The 15,937-nt window shown below is 43.7% G+C and overlaps 2 protein-coding genes across 4 annotated transcripts in view; both read left to right on the forward strand.

Annotated features, from left to right (window-relative positions):
• BCO2 (beta-carotene oxygenase 2) overlaps positions 1 to 15,937 on the forward strand; it is a 76,671-nt gene that overhangs the window by 44,378 nt on the left and 16,356 nt on the right. The window contains exon 1 of one of the 3 annotated variants that reach the window (XM_083588688.1): positions 7,900 to 7,919. The exons of 1 other annotated variant lie outside the window; for it this stretch is intronic. In XM_083588688.1, the coding sequence (XP_083444814.1) occupies position 7,919 (1 nt within the window). In that variant the 5' untranslated portion in view covers positions 7,900 to 7,918. Of the gene's footprint in view, positions 1 to 7,899; positions 8,484 to 15,937 lie in introns of those variants that run through there. One more of the 3 variants, XM_083588687.1, reaches the window with a different exon arrangement.
• On the forward strand, positions 345 to 4,440 carry LOC310750596 (uncharacterized protein). The gene is made up of 2 exons (XM_083589015.1): positions 345 to 1,298; positions 2,347 to 4,440. The coding sequence occupies exons 1-2, from the start codon at positions 361 to 363 to the stop codon at positions 2,372 to 2,374; spliced, it is 966 nt and encodes a 321-aa protein (XP_083445141.1). The 5' UTR covers positions 345 to 360; the 3' UTR covers positions 2,375 to 4,440.

Here is a 15,937-nt window from a genome sequence, read left to right on the forward strand (position 1 = left end):
CCAGACCTAGGAATGTTCTGATTACCGTATTTTTCGCTCCATAACACGCAGATTTTTCCTCCTAGAAAGTAGGGGGAAATGTCTGTGCGTGTTATGGAGCGAATGCCTACAGATGGCGGGGGTTTCTTGTGGCTGATTAGCTGCTTTCTCTGTGCAAAGGTCAGAGGGGGCAGGGCTTCTGTTGAGGTAGGTGATTAGCTGTGGGAGGAGCTTGTCAGAGCTTGTAGGGCAGCGGCGCGCGCCTAACGGCGCGCGCAGTTTGATCCATCTTTTAGATTTAGGGGAGCTAGTCTCAAACGTTTGTTGGGGGAGATATAGGTTTATTTGGGGGGGTTTATTTGTCCTGTCTTCACGCTTTTTATGATGGAGGACCGCTGTAGTCACCCCCAACGACACCTTACCAAGATGGAGGGTGAGGGAACAGCTGCAGTCGCCTGTGGTTCCTGCGCAATGTTTGCCATCTTGCCAAAGGTTGCAGGCAGCTTTACCTGCAGCAATTGCATGTTGATTGCCCTCTTAAAAGACAAAGTCCAGCAACTGGAGGAACGTGTAGCTACGCTCCAAAGAATTAGAGAGCTGGAGCTCTTCTTGGAAGCAACAGAGCACACCGTCTCCACCAAGAAGGAGACAGGGGACTCCCCTGAGAAGGAGGCTAGTTCACCAACACAGGAGCCAGATATATGGAGAAACGTGACTCAAAGAAGTAGGAGGCCCAGGGTTCGCTCTGATTGTTTAGAAATACGCAATCACTTTGAGGTCCTTTCCCCTAGCATGGAAGACGAAGAGCAGACTCCATTTGAGGATCTCTCCCTCATTACAGTCGATCAGGTATATGAAGACGAGCAGCAAAGGCAGTCCTCAGGGAATGTGCAGGCGACCTTGGAACGGACAGCTCACGGAAGAACCCCGACCAGACCTAAGAGGAGGCGTGTAGTGGTGATAGGGGATTCCCTACTGAGGGGAACAGAAGCAGTGATCTGTGGGCCTGACAAGATGTCTCGGGAAGTGTGCTGTCTCCCCGGGGCTAAGATCCAAGATGTAACTGAACGACTGCAGGGAATCATAAAACCCACTGACAAATACCCCTTCCTCTTGGTTCATGTGGGAACCAATGACACTGCAAGCAATAGCCTCCAGAAGATCAAAAGAGATTACGAGGCTCTGGGCAGGAAATTGAAGCAATTAAATGCACAAATTGTCATCTCATCTGTCCTCCCAGTTGAACGACGTGGCCCAGGGAGAGAGGGAAAAATAGTGGAAGTGAACAACTGGCTTCGCAAATGGTGTAAACAGGAGCGGTTTGGATTCTTAGATCACGGAATGCAGTTTCTTGAAGATGGACTTCTGGCAAGCGATGGGCTGCACCTCACAACGGTTGGGAGGAATGTTTTTGCAAAAAATCTCAGAAACCTCATCAGGAGGGCTTTAAACTGACTAATGTGGGGGAGGGAGACAGTGCTCCTGAAGGTAGGAGTCTATCAATTGATGAAGATGATCATCCAAATGTCATAGACCAAATGGAGCAAACAGCACGCAGACCTAGTGGTGGGAGGAAAAAATCCTTAAATAAGAGACACGGGGGAATGATTAATGGACTTCAATGTCTGTACACTAATGCACAAAGTATGGGAAATAAACAAGATGAGCTTGAGCTCTTGGTACAGCAAACTAAATATGACATAATAGGAATCACTGAAACCTGGTGGGATAAGTCCCACGATTGGAATGTAATAATGGAGGGATACAATCTATTTCAGAGAAACAGACCAGACAAGAAAGGAGGAGGAGTGGCGTTATATGTCAGGGATGTGTATACCTGTGAAGAGATCCAAGATTTAGAACCTCAAAGCCAAAGTGAGAGCATTTGGGTCAAAATTAAGGGAGAGAAGAATAACAGTGACCTCATTGTGGGAGTTTACTATAGATCCCCAAGCCAAACGGAGGACATAGATGATGCCTTCCTGGAACAGATGGCCAAGCATGCAAAAGGAAGGGAGATAGTAGTAATGGGGGACTTCAATTACCCGGATATTTGTTGGATGACAAACTCAGCCAAGAGCATAAGGTCAAACAGATTCCTCACTGGCCTTGCAGACAACTTCATTGTCCAGAAAGTGGGAGAAGCAACAAGAGGAACAGCCATTTTAGATCTGGTCCTAACCAATGTTGATGACCTGGTTAGTGGGGTAGAAGTGGAAGGATCATTAGGCGCGAGTGATCATGCTCTTCTGAAGTTTACTATACAGCGGAAAGGAGCAGCCAAGCATACTAGGACTCAATTTCTCGACTTTAAGAAAGCCGACTTCATAAAACTTAGGGAAGTGCTTGGTGAGATCCCATGGACAGTAATACTAAAAGGAAAGGGAGTTCATGATGGCTGGGAGTTTGTTAGGAGGGAGATAGTAAAAGCACAACTTCAGGCAATACCAATGAGACGGAAACATGGAAGGTGCCTAAAGAAGCCAGGGTGGCTATCTAAAGAACTTTTAACTGAGTTAAGATTAAAAAAGGATGTGTACAAAAAATGGAAAAGGGGGGAAACCACCAAAGAGGAATTCAAACAAATAGCCAGCACGTGTAGACACAAAGTCAGAAAAGCTAAAGCACAGAATGAACTCAGGCTTGCTAGAGAGGTTAAAAGCAACAAAAAAGGCTTTTATGGGTATGTTCGTAGCAAAAGGAAGAACAAAGAAACAGTGGGGTCACTCAGAGGAGAAGATGGTGAAATGCAAACAGGGGACACAGAAAGGGCTGAACTCCTCAATGCCTTCTTTGCCTCAGTCTTCTCCGATAAAGAAAACAATGCCCGACCTGAAGAATTTGGAGCAAATGATTCAGCAGAGGAAACACAGCCCAGAATAACTAAGGAGATAGTACAAGAATACTTGGCTAGTCTAGATGTATTCAAGTCTCCAGGGCCAGATGAACTGCATCCAAGAGTATTAAAAGAACTGGCAGATGTGATTTCAGAACCACTGGCAGTCATCTTTGAGAATTCCTGGAGAACAGGCGAAGTCCCGGCAGACTGGAGGAGGGCAAATGTTGTCCCTATTTTCAAAAAGGGGAAAAGAGAGGACCCAAATAATTACCGCCCAGTCAGTCTGACATCAATACCAGGGAAGATTCTGGAGCAGATCATTAAGCAAACAGTCTGTGAGCACCTAGAAAGGAATGCTGTGATCACCAATAGTCAGCATGGATTTCTGAAAAATAAGTCATGTCAGACTAACCTGATCTCGTTTTTTGACAGAATTACAAGCCTGGTAGATGAAGGGAATGCAGTGGATGTAGCCTACCTTGATTTCAGCAAGGCATTTGACAAGGTGCCCCATGATATTCTTGTAAAGAAGCTGGTAAAATGCGGTCTTGACTATGCTACCACTCAGTGGATTTGTAACTGGCTGACTGACCGAACCCAAAGGGTGCTCATCAATGGTTCCTCTTCATCCTGGAGAAGAGTGACTAGTGGGGTGCCACAGGGTTCTGTCTTGGGCCCGGTCTTATTCAACATCTTTATCAACGACTTGGATGATGGACTCAAGGGCATCCTGATCAAACTTGCAGATGACACCAAACTGGGAGGGGTGGCTAACACCCCAGAGGACAGGATCACACTTCAAAACGACCTTGACAGATTAGAGAACTGGGCCAAAACAAACAAGATGAATTTTAACAGGGAGAAATGTAAAGTATTGCACTTGGGCAAAAAAAATGAGAGGCACAAATACAAGATGGGTGACACCTGGCTTGAGAGCACTACATGTGAAAAGGATCTAGGAGTCTTGGTTGACCACAAACTTGACATGAGCCAACAGTGTGACGCGGCAGCTAAAAAAGCCAATGCAATTCTGGGCTGCATCAATAGGAGTATAGCATCTAGATCAAGCGAAGTAATAGTGCCACTGTATTCTGCTCTGGTCAGACCTCACCTGGAGTACTGTGTCCAGTTCTGGGCACCACAGTTCAAGAAGGACATTGACAAACTGGAACGTGTCCAGAGGAGGGCAACCAAAATGGTCAAAGGCCTGGAAACGATGCCTTATGAGGAACGGCTAAGGGAGCTGGGCATGTTTAGCCTGGAGAAGAGGAGGTTAAGGGGTGATATGATAGCCATGTTCAAATATATAAAAGGATGTCACATAGAGGAGGGAGAAAGGTTGTTTTCTGCTGCTCCAGAGAAGCGGACACGGAGCAATGGTTCCAAACTACAAGAAAGAAGATTCCACCTAAACATTAGGAAGAACTTCCTGACAGTAAGAGCTGTTCGACAGTGGAACTTGCTGCCAAGGAGTGTGGTGGAGTCTCCTTCTTTGGAGGTCTTTAAGCAGAGGCTTGACAACCATATGTCAGGAGTGCTCTGATGGTGTTTCCTGCTTGGCAGGGGGTTGGACTCGATGGCCCTTGTGGTCTCTTCCAACTCTATGATTCTATGATTCTATGATTCTATGAATCTGCTGCAGTTGTGAGCAGTCCGTGGCTCGCTTTGAAACAGTAAGCGGCTCCTGTCAGCTAGCGGAGCCGGGGAGGAGGGAGAGAAGCAGAGCGGGGTTGGCTGCTTTAAAACAACCCCATGCTCTCTGTCCCTGCCTGCAGTTTTTTGCTGTCCGATTTTGGATTAGCCACTGTAGGGGCTGTGTGTGTGTGTGCTTGAGCTATCGTTCTCCTCCTCCTGCTTCCCGTTCACTCTCCCTGCGCCCCTGCGCTCTCCCTCCGACTTTAGGATTGACACTCTGTGTGTCTGTGTGTGTGTGAGAGGGCTCCTTCTCCTTCTCTTGCTTCCGTTCACTCTCCCTGCGCCCCTGCGACTTTAGAATTGACACTGTGTGTGTCTGTGTGTGAGAGAGGGCTCCTTCTCCTTCTCTTGCTTCCCGTTCACTCTCCCTGCGCCCCTGCGCTCTCCCTCCGTCTTTAGAATTGACACTCTGTGTGTGTGAGAGAGGGCTCCTTCTCCTTCTCTTGCTTCCCGTTCACTCTCCCTGCGCCCCTGCGCTCTCCCTGCGCCCCTGCGACTTTAGAATTGACACTCTGTGTGTCTGTGTCTGTGTGAGGGCTCCTTCTCCTTCTCTTGCTTCCGTTCACTCTCCCTGCGCCCCTGCGACTTTAGAATTGACACTGTGTGTGTCTGTGTGTGAGAGAGGGCTCCTTCTCCTTCTCTTGCTTCCCGTTCACTCTCCCTGCGCCCCTGCGCTCTCCCTCCGTCTTTAGAATTGACACTCTGTGTGTGTGAGAGAGGGCTCCTTCTCCTTCTCTTGCTTCCCGTTCACTCTCCCTGCGCCCCTGCGCTCTCCCTGCGCCCCTGCGACTTTAGAATTGACACTCTGTGTGTCTGTGTCTGTGTGAGGGCTCCTTCTCCTTCTCTTGCTTCCGTTCACTCTCCCTGCGCCCCTGCGACTTTAGAATCGACACTCTGTGTGTCTGTGTGTGTGAGGGCTCCTTCTCCTTTTCTTGCTTCCCGTTCACTCCCCCAGCACCCCTGTGACTTTAGGGCCAGTTCTCTCTCTGCGTGTGTGTGTGTTTTGACCTCAGTGCGCTTGTTGGGGGAGAGTGTTGGTCGCAATTTTTCTTGATTTGTCTCAGAGTGGTTACTATCATGGTTTCCTTGCCGGGGAGGAGGGAGAGACGCAGAGCCTGCTTGTTCTAAAGGAGCAAAGCCAGAGAGGAGCCTCTCCTGCATTATTAGCAGCATCCTTCTCCACACACCCCACGCGTGCTCCTTGTCCCTTGAGTTCTTTTCCTTCCCTCCCCACTTAAAACGTGGTTACAAAGCACGGATCCACATGGATCCTCAGGATTTTTGCACTAGGTCACCCCAAATTCACCATCAGATCACATAGCATATCCATGGCTACAGCCTGCACCAAAAAACACACGCACCCACTGTTTCATGGGGCTGCAATGGCGCAAAAACGTGGTTACAAAGCATGGATCCACATGGATCCTCAGGATTTTTGCATTGGGCTACCCCAAACTCACCGTCAGATCACATGTCTGGCCACAGCATGAACCACAAAAATCATACATCCACTGTTTCGTTTAGAATATTTTTTCCTTGTTTTCCTCCTCTAAAAACTACGTGCGTGTTATGGTCAGGTGCGTGTTATAGAGCGAAAAATACGGTAACTGGCTAGAGACTGAGCGCATCTGGCTCTCGGACCTGGCAACATCTGGGAAGGTTCTAGAGTATTGGAGAGTATTATTGGGCTGGTGCAGTAAGAAAGGGAGGTATCCTATGGCCAAAGACATATTCAGCATATCTGAGTTCCTGCAAGAGGGCTTAGATAAAGGTCTAAGCACTAGCATGTTCAAGAGACAGGCAGCTGCCCTAGGCAGCATCTTGGGTTGCAAAAGGGGATTTTCCTTTGTCTTCACACCCCTTGCTGAAGGGCGTAAATTAGAAGAATACCCCCAAGTGGTGTGTTGATTCCCCAGCTGGAACCCAGGTTTTGGACAGCCCTAATGAGTGCTCCCCTCGAACCTATGGCAACAATAGACTTCCATCTGAAGGCAGTTTTTTTCTGGTGGCTGTCACATTAGCTCAACAGGTGCCAGAGATAGGCAGAGATAGTCTTCTGACTCATATCTTTGTACCTTCCATCAAGACAAGGTGGATCTTTCATTCATCCCCAAGGTGAATTCCCTTTTCTGCTGGTCTCAGGAAATAGCATTACCCTACTTCTGCCCCAAGCCAGATAAGGAGAAGGCCTGGCACTCTTTGGGCATGCATAGAGCACTGAGGTTCTACTTAGACAGAACAAAGACCTTCACAAAGTCTGTAGCAGTTCTTCCAAAGCAGGTTCTCCAGCAGGTTTAACAGCACACCTTTAAAGGGGACTTTCCCCTGGTGGATGCTTGTTGGGCAACCATCTGGGCCTCCTTGCACACATTCGCCATACACTACAAGCTAGACAAATGGGCTTCAGCCGACACAGCCTTCGGCAGGAAGGTACTACAAAAGGTGGTACAGCCATGATGCTTCTCTAAGCCCACCCAATAGGAATAGCTCTGGTACATCCCAGATGGAAGAAGGGCTGTCCTTCAGGAGCCTCTAGGAAACAGAAGAAAAGTATTACAGTGAATTTCTATTCCCAGAGACTCCGGGGACAGCAGCTACCACAATAAGAGAGTCATGCACGGCTGTATGGTGATGGGACTTCACTGGATGAAGTAAAGTCACAAGACAGTACCTAATAAGTTTTGTTCCTGAGTTTTTTTTTTGCCTAGCAGTACACCTGGAAGATAAACTGATACGACACACCAATTGGAGCAGGAAATGAACTTCACCACCTGCAACGTGCTGCCTAAAGGGGAGCGGTTATTTCCTGCTCAACCATCCTAACTGGAGAATGTGGGACATTCTGAGAGATCTGCATTGGCTCCCAGTACGTTTCCGAGCACAATTCAAAGTGTTGGTGCTGACCTTTAAATCCCTAAACAGCCTCGGTCCTGTATACCTGAAGGAGCATCTCCACCCCCATTGTTCAGCCCGGACACTGAGATCCAGCGCCGAGGGCCTTCTGGCGGTTCCCTCATTGCGAGAAGTAAGGTTACAGGGAACCAGACAGAGGGCCTTCTCGGTAGCGGCGCCCACCCTGTGGAACACCCTCCCTTCAGATGTGAAGGAAATAAGTAGCTATCCTATTTTTAAAAGACATCCAAAGGCAGCCCTGTTCAGGGAAGTTTTTAATATTTAACGCTGTACTGTTTTTAATACTTGATTGGGAGCTGCCCAGAGTGGCTGGGGAAACTCAGCCAGATGGACCGGGTATAAATAATAATAATAATAATAATAATAATAATAATAATAATAATTATTATTATTTCTCCCCAGCAAGGACCTGTTTTGTTATGTGACCCTAGCTACTAGTTAAAGGGAAGAGTCATCCCAGATGTAAGGGAGTCTCTGGGAACAGAAATTCACAGTAAGAATTTCCTTTCATTCACTTCCTTACTAAGCTGGGTCAAATCACTTTGCCCTCTTGTTTATTTGAAACAATTAACTGGTAGCACATTTCATTAGATTCTCTGAGCACATTTGTAAACAGTCCTAAACGTGTTAGACAGCAAAGCTCGTGTATGTGAAAAGGCAGTCTTAACTGGGAAAGTGCATACTATTCCATCAATTTCTTTTCAAAGCTGCAGAGATGGAACACTGCAGAATGACGGTGCAAAAAGCTGGTATCGCTGTTTCTGTCTGTTCTGTCCAGCTTCATCCCTAAATGCCCTTGTTCAGTCAGAAAAGGCTGAGACAGAGCCAGGCTTTTATTCTGAAATGATGTGTTCAGCCAGCCTAGTTGTACACTCCCATCATTAACAGATGCACTGTACCATCTTTCGCATAGACGGTTTATGCAGGTTCCTCAGTATATGCTGCCTATATCTGAGTTCAGTATCGCGAAAGATGCTTTCCCACATGTTCTCTTTCATCAGCCTCCTGTCTAGGAATGTGGCTGATTTTCTTTGGTCTTTGCTCCAGTACATCCCAGGTAAGATTTCCATTTCCTCCCAGTTTTCTGCTAGAGGCTGTTTTTCAGCATCTGAGATTGGACGGACTGTAGTCAGAGGCCTGTTTGGGATTGTGCCTGTAACCCACAAGATTAGAGTCTCATTATTATTCAGAAGCGCACATACTAATTATTTCAGATTGTGCAGTTTGGGGGCTGGGAGGTCATCGGCGGCCAACAACAATCTCTGCAATTAGGTTGCAGTCTGAAATTTGAATGGCTTTTTATTTTATTTTTAAGAAGGAAGTTGCTTGTTTAAAACATGTAACATCAAAGCTTTCACCTAGTCTCCACAATACAGAACTCAGAGAATATCAAAACAGTCAGCTAGGGAGTGATGAACTAAAATAATGTGTAATGTGTTTCTCATTGGAATCGGGAGTGGAACTCTCGAAGCCTAGTTAAGTTGCATTGCTGTCCTTAAGCTGTGGTGTTGCCTGCTGTCAAATTTTCATAAGGATGGAGCAGGAAAGCAATAATGGACTTATCCACGTATAGCAAATTCAGTTCATCTATTTGTGCAAGCTTTGGTATTGTTAGGTAGAACCTGCTAGTTTCATTGTTGCAAGCTTTGTAAGGATAAATGCCTTGAGCGATAGTGTAATATGTTTTTTAGTTTTCTTCTGTATTGTATTGCTTCACAGCACGTATGCTATTTTGACAGCAATGTAATATGTTTTAAGAGCAAGAGTTGTGCAATATTACATAGATGGGAGACATTTAATCACAGCAGCAATCTAAAAAGCAGTTCTTATCAAAGTTATTATTCTTTATTTTTTACCCTTTTGCTGGAAATGCAAACCTATTTGCTTCAACTTTTTGGATCACCAAAGCAAAATAGAAACAAATTGTGGGAAAGCAGTAACTTTCATAGCTGACAAATCTCAGATACATTAGAGAATAGAGTTTAACCAGTAAAACCACAGGCTCAAGATTGTAACTGAAACAAATCACTGAGTGGTGTTATTAAACGATATGAAATATTGCAAAAGTTATAGAAAATAAAACAAGTTACAAAAGATAACATATTTGAAACAAAAGTAACTTACAGCTTTATACAATTTGCACGTACTCATTAATGGTATGAAGTCATAAATAACATAATCTTCTTCCCCTTCCCTCCAGTCAGTCTAGTTCTGAAACAGTTCTAAGTTCCCTAGCTTACTAAAATAAATGAATAAAAGTCAATGTTTTCAACCCAAGGCAGTAGGCTAGGCCTTGTAGTCTTCAGCGGGGCCAAATACACAAAACAAGTTGAGTAGCAGGCAGTAAGCAAGAAGAATAAATAAATCTTATACAACTCTTCGCATCTCCACCCCCCAAAATAAAGAACTAACAAAACGCACGCACACAATACTACCTTTTATATCAGTCAGCAATGGAACCAGGAGACTGGACTTCTTTTTGCCAGTTTTACATTAATTTCATTACTCTTATTGGTGGACCCACATAAGATGTAGCTATGAATTACCATTATTTGTCAGGAAGAGAGGAAGAAAGTAACTAACTGGAACTCTTGGGTTATCACACTCCAGCAGTGCCCTGCCAAAATGTATAATGCTTTCATTTATGTTGTGGCTTCATCGCTGTTTTGCTGCTACATTTATCATTATGCCAGAGTCTTAAACGGCAGCACGTACAGCATCAAAACTTGCACAAAGGACTTTGCAACCTGGAAAAAAAGACAAGACACGTACTTTTGTAAACCAAGAAAATATTTTATAAAATCTATTTTTTTAAAAAAATACAAACTGCCTATGCAAAAATGACACAGACATGAAACAGCATCTTTCATCTTGATCCATCATGGCTGTTTTCCTGTGTGAATTGAACGTGTCATAATTGCTGGGTATTTTCAGACATTGCCTGAACTTTTCTCCTCTGAAATGCCTTTCGCACGAACAGTAGTCATAAAAACATTCTCAATTTTTATATCATTCTCACCTAGTGAATAATCTAAAATTAATATCTAGTTTTCTTAATATAAGGACTACCACACTTATTTTGCTACTGCTTTCCCTTCTAAAGGTGTGTTCCAGAATTCTGATGAATGCCAGAGACAAAACTAAATAATTTTTGGCTTTTACATTTTCAAAGACGGTTGTTTGCTTCTTTGCCATACCATGCATTTGGTGCAGCCTGAGATCATTTGAACTGGACACAAAACCAATGAGTTTGCAAAGTGCTTCCTGAATCTCAAAGTTGCAGGCAATTGCCTGTCTAAGGCGAACCAGAAAATGGAGCCAACTCCGTACACTGGCATGAGAGTGAGAGAGAATTCTTTAGTTGCCAGATTCATGTACTTTGTTTTTAGTGGCACTGAACTGTAATTTACCTTAGAAATACTTGGCATTTCTAGCATTATCATCTTCTGATTTGCCTCTTAACACGCAAACACACAGTTCTCAAGGAATGGAGCAGGTAAAGTATGAAAGGTTTGGGTTTTTTTGTTTTGTTTTGTTTTGTTTTTTGAGAATACACAACTGGAGACCCAAGGTTGGAAAATCCTGATTTACAGAATTGCAGGCTTACAGTGAGAGCTTGTACATGTCTATTCAGAAGCAAATCCCATTGGCTTCAATAAGGCTTACTCCCAGGCAAATGAGTAGAGGATTGCTGCCTTCCTTTCTTCCTTAGCCAATGGATAGGAACAGAATGTTCTTTGCAATTGGCTTTTGCTGGCAGAGAAGGTGCAGGTGAAGCCAAGCCATGTCAGTAATTGATGGTGATAGAGTAGATGATCAGAAGCAATGTTTCAAAAGGGAGAAAAGTCAACAGCTTGACTTAAGCAGGGAGGATTTTGTCAGTCACTGACCTGGCAACCTGCCAAGTACATCACTGTGACCTGGCAACCGGTCAAGGGTGTGGTCATTCTTGGGTGAGGGAGGAGCCAGGGCGATAGTTGTGGTGTGGCTGTTTTTGTTGTGGCTCAACGCAGCACCTCAGGAGACACTGTACTGCCTGCCTGGCTCCAGATGCCAACCATAAAAAGCATCCCCATTTAAAACAGAAGCAAATAACTCAATTTGTCTCAGCCGTGGTGAGACAGTCAGTTCCTGAAACCAGAGTTGCTGACTGAGTCTGGCTGTTGGACTCTGCCTGTACTGAGCATGTGGTGAACCCCAGGGAATTATTTGTTTCTTGAAGCACTGTGAGGAAGGACCATGTCACCCTTGCTGATGGTTCATGTGTTTCAATCCAAGAGCGAGGGTCGGCGCATGTGCCTTGTCTGGGGGCACATTTGGAAAATATTTTGCTAGTGGAAAATCTCCAGTAATGTTTGCTGAGTGTAGCATGCTTGACAAAAGATATTTACAATGTAATCTTTACTGGCAGAATTTGCCGGAGAATGCGGCATGCACACTTTAGAAGTTTAGCCAAAATGCCACAGCTGTACACTGATTTAAAGTTAAAAGCCTCCCAAGTAAATACTTGGGAGTGTGAAACCTGCAAACTTTCTAAGTGAGCAAAAAGAGTAACAGAGTGTCATAAAGACCATTTGCTGAAGCGCAAACTGACCTAACTTATTAGTTTTCAATTACAATCCAATAGTAGCCTCAATATAACAATACCAATTTGTAACACAGTTACTAATACCAATTGTTCAAATACCGAATTATATAATTCAGATAAGGTGCCTCCCCTCGTGTGCTAGAACTGAAGGTTTGATTATTTTCTTTATTTCTGCACTCCAAAACCTTATTGATTTCCATTACATTCTGGACATAATAATAATCCCTTATACAACAACTGCCATATTAATAACTTCTATTCATGTTGACACATTAAATGATTTATAAAACTACAAGTGAGGCACTCAAACTATGAAAATAAATTAAAAACAAACAAAAAACCTATATCCTTGTTCTTCCTATGTGTGCCAATTATTCTGTCCGTGGTGTTTCTTCCTGTCCTTGTAAAATGTTATGTCTATTTTTTCCCGGTTGTTGCTATTATCCATCATGCCTTGGACGGAGCTGAAATCCCATTGTTTTTCCAGAAATTTCTACCTCACTCTGTCCCGTGCTTCATTGTTTTGCAACTTTAACAACAGCTGCAAAACTCACTCTGTCCCAATAAATAAACTGTTGTTATAATTTTTCCTCTCAGCCTGGGAAGAGCAGTCAGTTCCTTGGCAGTTCACAGACTCCTTTCATCCTTCCTTCCAAATGAGGATATATGCGCAATTATACTTCCAATTAAATTAATTCCACGTCCTCTTAGTGTTATTCAGTTCACTTTGTAAATAAGAAAAGATAGGGAAGAGTCAGCTTTAAGTTTCCATCGTAAACCTTTTGCAAAATAAAGCCTCCCTCCCTTTTTCCTTTTTTACACAAACAGTTCCGTTTAATGTTATATTCCATATCTATAATCAATTTCTTCCCTCCTCACTTGTACAAATATAATTTGAACTAACATTCAAAGGAGGGTTGCCGAATCATAAATGTAGAGAACAAAACGTTATATAAAGAAACCATAGGCTCCCCCCCCACCATCTTTTGCAGTGAATAAAGTCTTCTCTCAAGTTCAAACCTTAACAACCTTGCAGCTGGTTCTGTTCTGCAGTTTGTGATCTCATCTCTTCTAGCATGCACATGTACTTTAGTCTGAATGAAACTCTAATTCACAGGAGAACCTCTGCTTCTTAATGGAGGCATTGGGTTTTCGGCAGAAGTGCTTTTGTACTCAGCGCCTCCCTGCCTCCTGCATTCCATGCTGGAGTGAGAGCCAGGATAACTATCCTCAGTCATCCTTGTTTATCCTCCACTGACGATCTCCTGCTGTCATGAGAGCTGTCTCCATTAAGGCAGACTGGAACTGGAAGCCATGCACCTCAAACTTTTGAGGAAGTCCTGCAGCTGCCTTCACAACAGCAGGATCTTGGGTTTGCTGCAATGGAACAACAAATGCAATCCCTGACTGATCACAAGGTTTTCTCACTTGTTGATGTGCCAGAACAGGAGAAATCTGTGGGGTTCTGTTGGGTCTATAAAAGTAAAACCATAGCATCTGGTAAAGTGAAGTTTAAAGAAAAGTTTGTTGTGAAAGGATTCATGCAGAGAAGGGGTTTAAATTATGATGAGACTTTCGTTCTGACAGCCAGGAGTGAAAGTATGAGAATTCTTTTAACCCTTACAGCAATACGTGATCTTGAAGTTAGTCACTTTGACATTGCGATAGCATATTTAAATGCAGGGTTAAAAGAGGTGGTTTATATGCAGCAAGCTCCAGGATTTGAGCAGAATCCTAAGGTGTATACAGACTTTACATGGCGATCTATGGACTTTGCCAATCAGCCAGAAATTGGAAAATGTGCTTGCATGAAGCGCTAAGTGTTCTAGGATTCCAAAAGAGCTGGGCTGATTCCTGTCTATATTGTAAGGGGACAGGAGATGATTGTATGTTTTTTCTAGTGTTGATGATCTAACGTGTGTTGGGAAAACAAACAACTAAATTCAGGAGTTTGCCCAGCAGTAGAGGCAAAAGTTCCAGCTCAAAGATTTAGGAGCTATAAAGAGTTACCTGGGAGTTGAAGTACATAGAATAAGTGATGGGAGTTTTTCTACTAAGCCAGAAAAAGAAATTTACACAACTGTTAGAACGTTTTGGTATGCAGAATTGTAAAGGCGTTCAAACTCCTATGGTGACAGACTTTTAAAAAGCAGTGTAATGTGGTGTTTGAAAACCAGGAGGTATACCGCTCTGCCATTGGCAGTTTGTTGTACATTTCACAGTGGTCCAGACCAGATGTTAACAATGCTGTGGGTGTTCTTAGCAGGTTAGTTTCAAAGCTAACCACAGCAGCTTGGCAAGCAGTTAAAAGAGTGTTTCGCTATTTAAAAGCAACAAAGGACTACTGTTTAAAACTGTCATCCTCTTTGGAAATGATGTACAGACAAGAAGGTCCACTGCTGGGATAGTAGTACAATTTGGACGGTCTCTAGTGGGTTGGAAATCCTGGAAACGGGTTGGTATCTGTGTCTACACCTGAAGCAGAATAGGCTGCTCTGTCTGAATTGAACAATCAGCTTCCCTATTTTGTGCAGATTCTTGCGGACATGAATGTAGAATCCAAGCTACCTGTGACAGTTTATGAGGCCCATCAGGCCTGCATATCCATGGCAGAGCCTGAACAATTCAAGTCTAGGACAAAACACATGGACATAAAATATAGACATGTCAGGGACAATGTGGAACATGGATTGATGAAACTTGTATATTGTGAGTCGAGCCAGAACATTGCTGATATAATGGCATAATAACATGCTATGATACATATTTTTTCCTAAAGAGAATTAAGATGGGGTGTTGAGGTTCCTTTAATTGCTGTTAAGGAAAAGCTGGTGCATGGGCTTCCCTTAACTTGCACCTTCAGGTCATGTGATTAGTGTTTGACGGTCACTGACCTGGCAACCAGCCAAGGGTGTGGTCATTCTTGGGTATATTAAGAGTACAAAGAGCAAAGGGTACATTGCTTCTTTGCTTCGCTGCAAGGAAGCTCTGCCAGATTGACACTGAACTCTGCGCTGTATGTATGCTGTGAATTGGACTTGCTTTGCATTTGAAGCCTGCACCTTCTACTAGGGATCTACCAGACGCCTGTATATAGTGAAACTGCCTTTAAAAACAAAACAAAAACAACTTTCATATGTTGCAAGTTTGAATAAGTCTTCAGTCCAATCATAGAAGGGAGCCGCATTTTTATTTTTCCAATTCATCAGTATCAGTCCTTTTGCTGTGTGGTAAGGGCACGGAGAGTCCACTCGCATTGTCCTTTTGTAAGGTTCCATGAGTATATAATGCAAGAGGATATTTTGCTCTGTAAATGTAAGTTTGTTCCGTATAGTTCTGTTGATAGCTTCATTTACCTTCTTCCAAAACTCTTTCAATATAGGATAATGAAAAAACATATGTTTTAGAGAAGCGTTATCCCTATTGTATCTCCAACAGTTAGATACCTTAGATAGCCCTTTTTAAAAAACAAACGTAATGGGGTCCAGTATACTCTAAATTTTTGTTGATGTTGTAATAGCCTCAATTTAAGGTCCAGAGACACCCTTGTTGTAGCAGTTAAAACAGTTTCCCACTGTTTGGTCGAAACTGAGATCTCTCATTCTTTATTCCAATGTTCCCTCAGTACCTTGGTTTGCTAATAACAAAGATGTATATCTTTGGGAAACTGCCTTAGTGCTTTGGACCTGTCAGTAAAGGACTGAACCGGTTTAGGTGTTGGAGTCCGAATGAATTTCTTCCAGCACAAAACTGCACTGCCATGAACCTACACGCTTGGGGAGCTGCACATGTTTGGCACATGTCATGCGCCAACAGTGTGTGAGAGTGTTTGCCAAAACTCGCCTGTGGTACAAAGGTAAAATATACATATCTCCATCCATCTCGGGCATGTGACCTTCATAAAGTTGCCCAGAAGGGAATGT

This window comes from Podarcis filfolensis, assembly GCF_964270895.1.
Source record: "Podarcis filfolensis genome assembly, chromosome: 15".
Lineage (NCBI taxonomy): Eukaryota > Metazoa > Chordata > Lepidosauria > Squamata > Lacertidae > Podarcis > Podarcis filfolensis.

Coding starts and splice junctions, on each gene's coding strand:
- LOC310750596 (XM_083589015.1), top strand. CDS start 361: ATGATGGAGGACCGCTGTAGTCACCCCCAACGACACCTTACCAAGATG. Junction 1,299..2,346: donor AAATGGTGTAAACAGGAGCG/GTTTGGATTCTT, acceptor TCCCATGGACAG/TAATACTAAAAGGAAAGGGA.